Source organism: Capra hircus, chromosome 9 (genome assembly GCF_001704415.2).
Source record: "Capra hircus breed San Clemente chromosome 9, ASM170441v1, whole genome shotgun sequence".
NCBI classification, from domain to species: domain Eukaryota; kingdom Metazoa; phylum Chordata; class Mammalia; order Artiodactyla; family Bovidae; genus Capra; species Capra hircus.
Window position 1 is genome coordinate 40,899,729 of NC_030816.1, and position 12,260 is coordinate 40,911,988.

Here is a 12,260-nt window from a genome sequence, read left to right on the forward strand (position 1 = left end):
GCAGAGAAATAGTCACCATCTTGAGGGTTGCATTTCACTTAAAATGTAGTGAAAGCCTACTTCCTTCTGCTCAACTTCTAAGATACTTAAACCAGAAAGAATGCTAACAAGTTCCATGTTGTATTGGCCATATGTGCATATTTTTTTAAGTCAAAGTGCTTCCACATAGAGCATAACATTCTACAACTCCTAATAATACCAATAAGATATTCACATTTTTAGAATTGAGATGTACTTAGTGATAAGGTAAGAATATGATGGAAAAAGAACACAGAACTGAGGGAGATAGTACTCTGAAATTTTAATCTTGGCCATGTCAATATAGCTGTGGGGTGTTTGTATGTTTGTGTGTGTATAGTATGTGAACATATGTCTTAAATAAATATTATCTTTGAATTTAGTTACCTCATAAGAAGAATGAAGGGATTTGCTTGTAAACATTGCTATAATTTCTTCCAGTCCTAAAACTCACTGATCAATGGACCTAGAACTGAAGTTGACTCATTCATTTTGGAACTTCAAATTAAGAAAACTTATTTTTTGGAGACTTGAGAATGGATTTTTAATATACAGATGTGCTAGGTAGTCACTTAGTATTATTGCCTTAGCTTGAGCCATATGATCAGAATATAATTATAGTCTCAGACTGAGAAAGAGACCAAACTCATAGTTGACAATAAGGGTACTGCCCTCAGGTTTCTTGGTTCTTTGAAATCATGAGCATCCACTGCAGTAAAGGCTTTTTATTGAATGCTTTTCTGCTTTTGAAGAAAGTAGATATTTCTAAATTTGTTAGTAATGCATTCTTTTTAGATCCCTACACTTTTTAGTAGGTCAAAAAGATAATGTAAACATAAATGTTTGAATCTATTTGAACATGATGAAATAAATGAGGGTGGAAATCTTTCCTTATCTAGGAGGGCATCTACACAGACATGCAATTTATGGATGCTATCCAGTTATAAGAGATAATATGACAAGCATCTTCCATTGGGTCAAATGAATAAACAAAGTTTGTGGCTCAGAAACTGTCAAATAGCTAATCAGTTGGAGAAATTTATTATCTTATTTTCATTAAACCAGTAGTGACTCATATAAATTTCATTCAGAGTGAAAGTGAAAGTGAAGTCATTCAGTCGTGTCCGACTCTTTGCGACCCCATAGACTGTAGCCTACCAGGCCTCTCTGTCCATGGGATTTTCCAGGCAATAGTACTGGAGTGGATTGCCATTTCCTTTTCCAGGGGATCTTCGCAACCCAGGGCTCAAATCTGGGTCTCCCACCTTGTAGACAGATGCTTCACCGTCTGAGCCATCAGGGAAGTCCATATGTGCCTAAACATAGACTCAAAGGAAGTTTTCCTTATCTCTTGACTTAATGGTAAGTTCCTTTAAGGCAGTGATGGTACCTTGTTCATCTTTTCTCTGGTTAGGGCCTTGCCTGACACAAGGAGCCTGTTCAATCACTGGTAAAGGAATGAACCTGAAGATCAAAGAGTCCTTCAACCAATGCATTAATTTTCCTCTGTTCAAATCCTTCTAGTGGTACTGAGAGCTCCTTTCCTCACAAGGCAGACTGGATTGTTGGACATAAACTCCTGCTTTCTGAATTCAAATTTGCCTCTCTGTCTAGCTTCCATTTGATGTAGAAAATTGTGGATTTGAGTTCTATTGATGTAGAGGACTATTAGAATAATTCACAAATCGACTCAAATAGATGTCATCAGTACATTCTAACACTCTTGATGGGTTTTTGGTCTGACTGGAATAAAAAGTCATTAAAGATTCTTCTGGGAAATGCTTTCTTTGAGAATCCTTAGAGTCCCATCTTTTCACGTCTACTGTTCTCTGCTTATATCCAGCCCTAAACCTTATGGAGGAGAAACACTGTAGAGCAACTGCAAGTTCAGGGGTGAATTCTCTAAAAACTTAGTGTAATGAAAGTTTATTCAGGTTCTGTAAAACCCTGAGGGTGATGGTCATATTTCTGTTTATGGATAATTACAAAAATGGATATAAAACATCATCTCAAGTTAGCAACTCTAGACTAGAGCTGTCACTTTATTGGAATAAGCAAAGCTTTTCTGATGACATTAAATGTCATCCATTTATTAATTCAACAAATATGCATTGAGGTCTCACTTTGTGTTAGCATGTGTTCCCTATTGACTCCTACTTTATTATGCTTAACATTTTATACTTAACACGTGGATGATAACTTTATTTAGCCAAGTTGCTCAGTCGTGTATGACTCTTTATGTCCCCATGGACTATACAGTCCATGGAATTCTCTAGGCCAGAATATTAGAGTGGGTAGCCTTTCCCTTCTCCAGGGGATCTTCCCAACCCAGGGATCAAACCCAGGTCTCCCACGTTACAGGCAGATTCTTTACCATCTGAGCCACCAGGGAAGCCCTAATTTTATTTAGGCTCTTTTAAATAATAGGACAAACATCTCAATTATTCAATTTAGATGTCCATATGGTATAGGAAAATGTTTTAGACATTGGGCCTTTGGAAAAAAATATTTTAAATTGATATGTTAAAAACTGTACATAAATGTACCATTTGTAAACATGATATATCTACACTTACCTTTTTCCTTTGTCATTTGATGCGATTATTTGTTTTATTATAATAATGAGAGTTAAGATCAGGAAGGAAACTATCTTAGCTTATCTTAAGTGTTACTAGGATTATTTCCCAGGCACCAAAAATCGCCCCAAATTGGATATTTAAAAATACTTAAATAATTTAGCTTAATATCATGAGAACAAGTGACTGCATTTGCAAGTCAACTTAATGAAAATAAACGAGAAGCCTAATAGCTTCCTGAATAGAATGGTTCTGCTCCACTATCTGGCTTATTCACTACATGAATAATTCTGCATTCACAAATGTAACAAACAGGTGAAAAACAGATCAAATAGAGAAAGTTATACATTGTTCAACTTCAAAGTCAAAGAGGTTAGAATTCAATTACAAATTGATTTTCCTTTGCTTCATTATGCCAACTGGGAACTAGAGATGATAATGTTTAATGAAAATATTTCATATTTGAAGATATGTGTCTTCATTTACCAAGTGGATGAAACAACTGATCAGTGTAGGAACAACAATCAAATTACAGCTACATTAGAGATAACAACAAAAATATGAAAAAAAGAGGTTTACAAATGATAGAGAATAATAAATTATTTTTCAGGTCACATAATTAGGTATATATAAGATAATTTAAAACCAAGTGGAGTGATTGCTGATGCTGCACTCTTAAAAATCTCCATCAAAATATACATGTCACCCCAGCGAGTGATACAAATAAATTATGACACAAAAGCAGAATAATGTCTCTTCTCATCCTTAAAATCTGGATAATATCTCATCAAAATGATTTGCCAAATGTGCAAATGATGGAAAACTTTAATTCCAAAACCATTTCTCTAAATTACCAACGGATTTATACTCTTGATGCCTTTTCACATGGTCACAAGCCAAGCATGCATGTGATTCCCAAAATCGAGGGAGATTTACTGTGAAATCTTTCCTCCAGTTAAAGTAACTAAGGTATAATTTATTGTTTTTGTCTACTTCCTTCAGATACTTAGCTAGCTCACTTGGAGAGTTATAATCTTCCACATGAATGAATGAATCTGCTGGAATATAATTCTCATAGTTTTCCCTAGATGGCCCCAAAACAACAGGCACAGAGCCAGCCAGAAAAGCATTGTAGAGCTTTTCTGTGATATAATCTTTGTGGATTGAGTTTTCAAAGGAAAGATAAAATTTGCAAGTAGATATGGTAGGAATCAAATTTTTATCAGTCACGTATTCTCCAAATGCTTGCCCATAGGTATGGATTTCAATGCTTTTGCTTAGCTCATTGTAATACTTGACCCTGGCATGCTCAGGGTTCCAGTTACTTACAACCCAGCACACTAACTTCTCTTTGTTTGGCACTTCAAACACGAAGGGGTTTGTGCTTACGGTCAAGAAACCATAAGGCACTTGGATATCTGAGTCACGGCGATAAGTCAGAGTCAGGTTGAACAGGTGCTCAATGCCACTCTTCTGCGGTGTGTGAGTTGGTGACTCCAGATTCATCCAAATCCATTTCTGGAATGGTGGCCTCGCCTGCTGAGGTAAATTGGTCAGATCCCAACTGATGTCTCGGTGGTGGATCAGAACTGCGTGGGACTTGTTGTACAGAGAACGGTCTGTCGTGAGATGGCATCCTTGGATGTTGAACATTGCTTGGCAAGACGTAAGGTCAAAGGTCTGCCCAAATGGCCACACCCAAATCAGAATAGTAGTTTCATTAAAATCACCAGTTTTGGTGGAGAAGAAATTTTTCATTTTCAGCATGGAGCTGGCTGACTCCATCGGGCTGAAGATCCAGCTGTTGGTGGGCTTGATGTAAATGAACAGACACACCATGAAGCAGGCCAGGATAATGCAGACGATTAAAAATGGGCGGAGAATTCCTTTGGATGCTGAGGTCATAATTTTTTCTGTGAAACAGAAAGGGAAAGATAGAGGAGTAGGTGGAGGTAGGGATGAAGAGTTAATCACAAATACATTTTGAGTTAAATAGGTGGTACGTCCTAAAATACACTTAATCACAAAATCAACTGCATTTTCTTTTTTCCAGTGTTACCAAAAACTAAACATGGTGTCTGCTCAATAAAATCAAGTTGCAAACAGTACCTGTTTCCTAAACACTCACTCTCAACTAGGCTTGGTGTCAAGCACTTTGAACACATTACCCCTATCAATGAGGTCTTTTATCACCTCTTCTCTGCAGAATGAGGAAATTGAGGGCCAAAAATAGGTAGCTTACCCACTGAATTATGCAGTTTCTTGCCTTCTAAATCGTCTTTGAACAAGTAATACAAGTATCAGTAATCCATTGAGGTGCATTGGCACCTCAAGTTTTACTGTCTTGATTTCACTAATCTCTGCCCTTTATATACATGAGGGCTTCCCTAGTGGCTCAGTGGTAAAGAATCTGCCCGCCAATGCAGGAGAAGTGGGTTCAATCCCTGGGTCTGGAAGATGCCTTGGAGAAGGAAATGGCAACCTATTCTAGTATTCTTGCCTGGGAAATCCCATGGACCGAGGAGCCTGGTGGGCTACAGTTCATGGGGCTGCAAAGAGTTGGACACTATTTAGTGACTAACACTACCACCATTTACCCATGAGTTAAATTTTGATCAGTTTCCCTTAGTAAGATCAGTACCTGACACTTATCTGGTGCTCATTAGTGCCATGCATTAATATGAGGACCTACATTAACAATATATGTATTAATTTATATATTTACACAAGAGTGTGTATCTCTGTGTAAGTATATGTACTAACTCATTATATTCTCATCTCATTCATGAAGAAATTGAGGTCCCAAATGGTTAAGAAACTCCAAAGTCACGTATTGTCAGTGGCAAAACATTCTTTTAAACCCAGACTCTGGGTCCATAATCTAGGCACTTGATGACTCTATTTTTGTAATCATTGATTCTCTAGGCTGCAGCCAGAGAATACAGTCATCTTGATGATACCAGAATGCAAGCTTCATGAGAAGCTTTGTTTCTCACTGCTGTATCCTCATCACCAGGTTACAGTAGGTGCTTAATAGATGCTTAGTAGATGCTATGTATACTGCATAAATGAATGGGTGGATTGCTGAGTACCTTGGGTGGATTCTCAAGGTATAAGCATTGGTAACTGGATAAATAAAAATTAACAAAGTATGAATGAATAAAATTATACTTACTTGCTTTATTGGTATATTTAACACATATTGCTCTATAGAATGAAATGACTTACAGGTATTCATACCAGTAGTTGAGCAAATTTTCCCAGTTTTGACTCTCTTTGTTGCATCCCAAAGTTGGCTTATAGTACATTTTAGTCCCACAACACTTTATTTGGCCAAATGGGAAAAACTGGTTGGTGGGCAGACACAATATTCCTTCCAGTATGTGCCTCTCAATTTTCCTGATTCCTGCGCATTTGGAGCTCCTTGAGGTTCTTCTTGTTAACTCTCTGCATATCGTCTATCCTCTCAACTTTCCACTGGTATTGGGGGTCAATTACTAAATAACAGAGCTGTTACTAAGTAACACCTGCTTTTTACAGAAGCTGTCAGAAAACTTTGCCTCTTGGAGCCAAATTGACTTCCCTTTGACAAGAACTTTTTCACCTATTCCTCATTACTAAAATTCAGTTGGACACCTAACATGTTTTGAATTTCTCATATAACCTATATTTAAAGGACTTGCAGCTTGTTACTATAGCTCTCACCAGAGATAGCAATACATAGAAACATAAAATTAATTTTAACAATAAAGAGTATAAAGTCTTTAAATCATTTTAATACTTTAAAGTAATATGAAGAAATATAGTTTAAAGACTACAGCATTAAAAATAACAGAAACTTCAGTAAAAGTACTACTTGCAAGAATTAGCATGTGTATAATGGCATTTTCCATAAAGAGAATGATGTACTGAGCATTAAAGGATAGAAGAACTTGGAAAAGAAAAGGTTCGGATTTTGATTTTCAAACCATAAATATTCTTCAAGCTATTAGGGACAGACACGTGACACTAAGAATAGAAGACTTCTCCAAGGTGTGGTAATTCCACTTTTGCACGTGTGTGTTTTGAACCTTATCTTTAAATGGAAAAAACCAGGAATATACCTGGAAAAGTTCTAATTTGAAAAGATACATGGACCCCAGTATTCTTAGCAGCACTATTCACAATACCAGAGACATGGAAGTAACCTAAATGTCTGTTGAAAGATGAATGGATAAAGAAGACGTGACCCATATATGCAATGGGATATTGCACAGCCATAGAAAAGAATGAGATAATGCCATTTGTAGCAGCATGGGTAGACCTAGAAAATATCATACTAAGTGAAGTAAGTCAGACAAAGACAAATATCATATGGTACTATTTATGAATCTAAAAAATGGTATCAAAATATCCTATTTACAAAATAAAAATAGACGCACAGAAATAGAAAACAAACTTATGTTTACCCAAGGTGAAAGGGAGGCAGGGATAAATTAAGAGTTTTGGATTAACAGATAAACAATGCTATATAAAACATAGATGAACAACAAGGTTCTACTGTATAGCACAGGGAACAATAACCTATAATGGAAAACAATCTGAAAAAGAATTCACTTCAGTTCAGTTCAGTTCATTTCAGTCGCTCAGTCATGTCCGACTCTTTGCAACCCCATGGACTATAGCACGTCAGGCCTCCCTGTCCATCACCAACTACTGGAGTTTACTCAAACTCACAGCCATTGAGTTGGTGATGCCATCAAACCATCTCATCCTCTGTTTCCCTCTTCTACTCCTGCCTTCAAATTTTTCCAGTGTCAAGGTCTTTTCAAATGAGTCAGGTCTTTGCATCAGGTGGCCAAGTATTGGAGTTTCAGCTTCAGCATCAGTCCTTCCAATGAATATTCAGGATTGATTTCCTTTAGGATAGACTGGATAGATCTCCTTGCACTCCAAGGGAATCTCAAGAGTCTTCTCTAACATCACAGTTCAAAAGCATCAATTCTTTGGCGCTCAGCTTTCTTTATAGTCCAACTCTAACATCCATATATGACCACTGGAAAAACCATAGCTTTGATTAGATGGAATTTTGTTGGCAAAGTCATGTCTCTGCTTCTTAATATGCTGTCTAGGTTGGTCATAGCTTTTCTTCCAAGGAGAAAACGTCTTTTGATTTCATGGTCGCAGTCATCATCTGCAGTGATTTTGGAGTCCAAAAAAATAAAGTCTGCCACTGTTTCCACTGTTTTCCCATCTGTTTGCCATGAAGTGATGGGACCAGATGCCATGATCTTAGTGTTCTGAAAGCTGAGTTTAAGCCAACTTTTTCACTCTTCTCCTTCACTTTCATCAAGAAGCTCTTTAGTTCTTCATTTTCTGCCGTAAGTGTGGTGTCAGCTGCATATCTGAGATTATTGATATTCCTCCTGGAAATCTTGATTCTAGCTTGTGCTTCATCCAGCTCCAGCATTTCTCATGATGTACTTTGCATATAAGTTAAATAAGCAGGGTGACAATACACAGCCTTGACATACTCCTTTTCCTATTCGGAACCAGCCCCTTGCTCCATGTCCAGTTCTAACTGTTGTTTCTTGACCTGCATACAGATCTTTCAGGAGGCAGGTCAGGTGGTCTGGTATTCCCATCTCTTGAAGAATTTTCCAAGCTTGTGAAGATCCACACAGTCAAAGGCTTTGGCATAGTCAATGAAGCAGAAGTAGATGTTTTTATGGAACTCTCTTGCTTTTTTGATGATCCAGCAGAGGTTGACAATTTGATCTCTGGTTCATCTGCCTTTATTAAATCCAGCTTGAACATCTGAAAGGTCATGGTTCACATAGTGTTGAACCTGGCTTGGAGAATTTTGAGCATTACTTTACTAGCATGTGAGATGAGTTGCAATTTTGCATTAGTTTGAACATTCTTTGGCATTGCCTTTCTTTGAGATTGGAATGAAAACTGACCTTTTCCAGTCCTGTGGCCACTGCTGAGTTTTCCAAATTTGCTGGCATATTAAGTGTAGCACTTTCACAGCATCATCTTTTAGGATTTTAAATAGTTCAACTAGAGTTCCATCATCTCCACTAGCTTTGTTTGTAGTGATGCTTCCTAAAGCCCATTTGACTTCACATTCCAGGATGTCTGGCTTTTGGTGAGTGATCACACCATTGTGGTTATCTGGGTCATGAAGATCTTTTTGGATAGTTCTTCTGTGTAGTCTTGCCACCTCTTCTTACTATCTTCTGCTTCTGTTAGGTCCATACCATTTCTTTCCCTTATTGAGCCCATCTTTGCATCAAAAATTACCTTGGTACCTCTAATATTCTTGAATAGATCTCCAGTCTCTCCCATTCTATTGTTTTCCTCTATTTCTTTGCACTGATCACTAAGGAAGGCTTTCTTATCTCTCCTTGCTGTTCTTTGGAACTCTGCATTCAAATGGGTATATCTTTCCTTTTCTCCTTTGCTTTTCACTTCCTTTCTTCTCATAGCTATTTTCAAGGCCTCCTCCAACAACCATTTTGCCATTTTGCATTTCTTTTTCTTGGGGATGGTCTTTATCACTGCCTCCCATATAATGTCATGAACTTCTGTCCATATTTCTTCAGGCACTCTGTCTATCCGATCTAATCCCTTGAATCTATTTATCACTTCCATTGTATAATCGTAGGGGATTTGATTTAGGTCAGACCTGAATGGTCTAGTGGTTTTCCCTACTTTCTTCAATTTAAGTCTGAATTTGGCAAAAAGGAGTTCATGATATGAGCCACTGTCAGCTCCTGGTCTTGTTTTTTTCTGACTGCATAGAGGTTTTCCATCTTTGGCTAGAAAGAAAGAATCAATCTGATTTTGGTATTGACCATCTGGTGATGTCCATGTGTAGAGTCTTCTCTTGTATTGTTGGAAGAGAGTGTTTGGTATGACCAGTGCATTCTCTTGGCTAAACTCTATTAGCCTTTGCCCTGTACTCCAAAGGCCAAATTTGCCTGTTATTCCAGGTACTTCTTGACTTCCTCCTTTTGGATTCTACTCCCCTATAATATAATGGACAGTTTTTTGGTGTGTTAGTTCTAGAAGGTCAGATGACACCACCCTTATGGCAGAAAGTGAAGAGGAACTAAAAAGCCTCTTGATGAGACTGAAAAAGGACAGTGAAAAACTTGGCTTACAGCTCAACATTCAGAAAATGAAGATCATGACATCTGGTCCCATCACTTCATGGGAAATAGATGGGGAAACAGTGGAAACAGTATTAGACTTTGTTTTTTGGGGGCTCCAAAATCACTGCAGATGGTGATTGCAGCCATGAAATTAAAAGACATTTACTCCTTGGATTAAAAGTTATGACCAACCTAGATAGCATATTGAAAATCAGAGACATTACTTTGCCAACAAAGGTCCGTCTAGTCAAGGCTATCGTTTTTCCAGTGGATGCATGAATGTGCGAGTTGGACTGTGAAGAAAGCTGAGTGCTGAAGAATTGATGCTTTTGAACTGTGGTATTGGAGAATATGCTTGTGAGTCCCTTGGACTGCAAGGAGATCCAACCAGTCCATTCTAAAGGAGATCAGCCCTGGCTGTTCTTTGGAAGGAATGATGCTAAAGCTGAAACTCCAATACTTTGGCCACCTCATGAGAAGAGCTGACTCATTGGAAAATACTCTGATGCTGGGAGGGATTGGGGGCAGGAAGAGAAGGGGACGACAGAGGAAGAGATGGCTGGATGGCATCACCAATTCGATGGACATGAGTTTGAATGAACTCCGGGAGATGGTGATGGACAGGGAGGCCTGGTGTGCTGCGATTCATGGGGTCGCAAAGAGCTGGACATGACTGAGCGACTGATCTGATCTGATCTAGGTCTTGTGGGTCTTAATAGAACAGTTCAACTTCAGCTTCTTCAGGATTCCTGGTTGGGGCATAGACTTGGATAACTGTGATATTAAATGGTTTGCCTTGGAAACAAACAGAGACCATTCTGTCATTTTTGAGATTGCATCCAAGTACTACATTTTGGACTCCTTTCTTGACTTGTTTCATTGAAAAAGAATATATACACACACATATATATATATATAGCCTTAATCTGAGACTAAGACATCATTATAAAGCAACTATATTTCAATTTTAGAAAAGAAAGAAAGAAACAGGGATATACTATTGGGCATTATATGCTATGCTAAGTCTCTTCAGTCATGTCCAACTCTGTGCGACCCCATAGATGGCAGCCCACCAGGCTCCCCCGTCCCTGGGATTTTCCAGGCAAGAACACTGTGCCATTTCCTTCTCCAATGCATGAAAGTGAAAAGTGAAAGTGAAGTCGTTCAGTCGTGTCCGACCCTCATCAACCTCATGGACTCCAGCCTACCAGGGTCCTCTGTCCATGAGATTTTCCAGGCAAGAGTACTGGAGTGGGGTGCCGTTGCCTTCTCCATATATTATATAATACTTGCCTAAAAATTGTAACTTGCCACTTGGTCTTTATTCCTAGATTGCAGTCACTACCTCCTCTTCAACTCACCTCTCTGTTTCACACTAGCTAGGATGCGGGGTTGGAAGAAGTTCTTCCCTTATGCCATTATGAGTCCTTGGGTACCTTTTCTATATGTTGTGCAAATTCATAATCAAACTACTTCTGTTAAGGCAAACTTTTTAATCTTCAGTAAAAATGCATAAAAATCACAAACCCTTTGAACAGAACTTTGGATCTACTTGGGCATCTAGAGATCAACTCACATCAACCCCAAAAACCTGAAATAAATCATCAAAAATTGATAGGTGGATTGAAATTAGAAATAGTTTAAAAAAGAAGGATTGCCATATATATTCACATTGCAACTTCTTTCCTGTTATATAAAGTAAAAAAATTTAAGGTACTTCCTATAGTGCCTGGACCATGCTGCTGCTGCTAAGTTGCTTCAGTCATGTCTGACTCTGTGTGACCCCATAGACAGCAGCCCACCAGGCTCCTCCATCTCTGGGATTCTCCAGGCAAGAATACTGGAGTGGGTTGCCATTTCCTTCTCCAATGCATGCATACATGCTAAGTTGCTCAGTTATGACTGACTCTGTGTGACCCCATGGACAACAGCCCACTGGGCTCCTCTGTCCACAGGATTCTCCATGCAAGAGTACTGGAGTGGGTTGCTGTTTCCTTCTCTGCCTGGATCATAGAAAGCACATGTTTGCTATTACATTATTATTTCTTGTTAGTTAAGAATCAGAGTTCTCATAACAGCTAAAATTCTTTTGGAATAATAGATTCTTTCTGATTTCTGTGCAAATTACTACTATTTCTAACCACATACATACAATCTCCCCTAAGTACAAAACATAACTCATTAGTATTAATGTCTGGATAAAATACACAAGGAAACAAATTATAGTGAACTAGCAGCAGCAGCAGCAAGCAGAGTCTTTCAATAGATCATGAAATCAGCCTTTTCACAAAAGTTTGCTTTGTAAGCATATTGTGTTTAGACCCTGTGGCAGATATTTCCTGGTTTTTACTGTCTGGCAATCACTCACTTTTCTTCTGATAATAGCATCCCAATTGCCTATCAGGATAAACCTCTCCTCTCCTGTGTGCAATTATTGTGACTTTCTTTCAACCACTATTGACGAGGGATGCCAGATTATTCAAACTCTCTCTCTCTCTCTCTCTCTCTCTGGGACTTTAAAACTTGC

General features: G+C 38.3%; 1 protein-coding gene across 1 annotated transcript in view; it reads right to left on the reverse strand.

Moving 5' to 3' along the window:
- The window catches only part of FUT9 (fucosyltransferase 9), a 118,654-nt gene continuing 108,764 nt past the window's right edge, over window positions 2,371–12,260 (reverse strand). The window contains exon 2 of the mRNA XM_005684665.3: window positions 2,371–4,507. Within this exon, the coding sequence (XP_005684722.1) occupies window positions 3,420–4,499 (1,080 nt within the window). The 5' untranslated portion in view covers window positions 4,500–4,507 and the 3' untranslated portion in view covers window positions 2,371–3,419. The remainder of the gene's footprint in view (window positions 4,508–12,260) is intronic.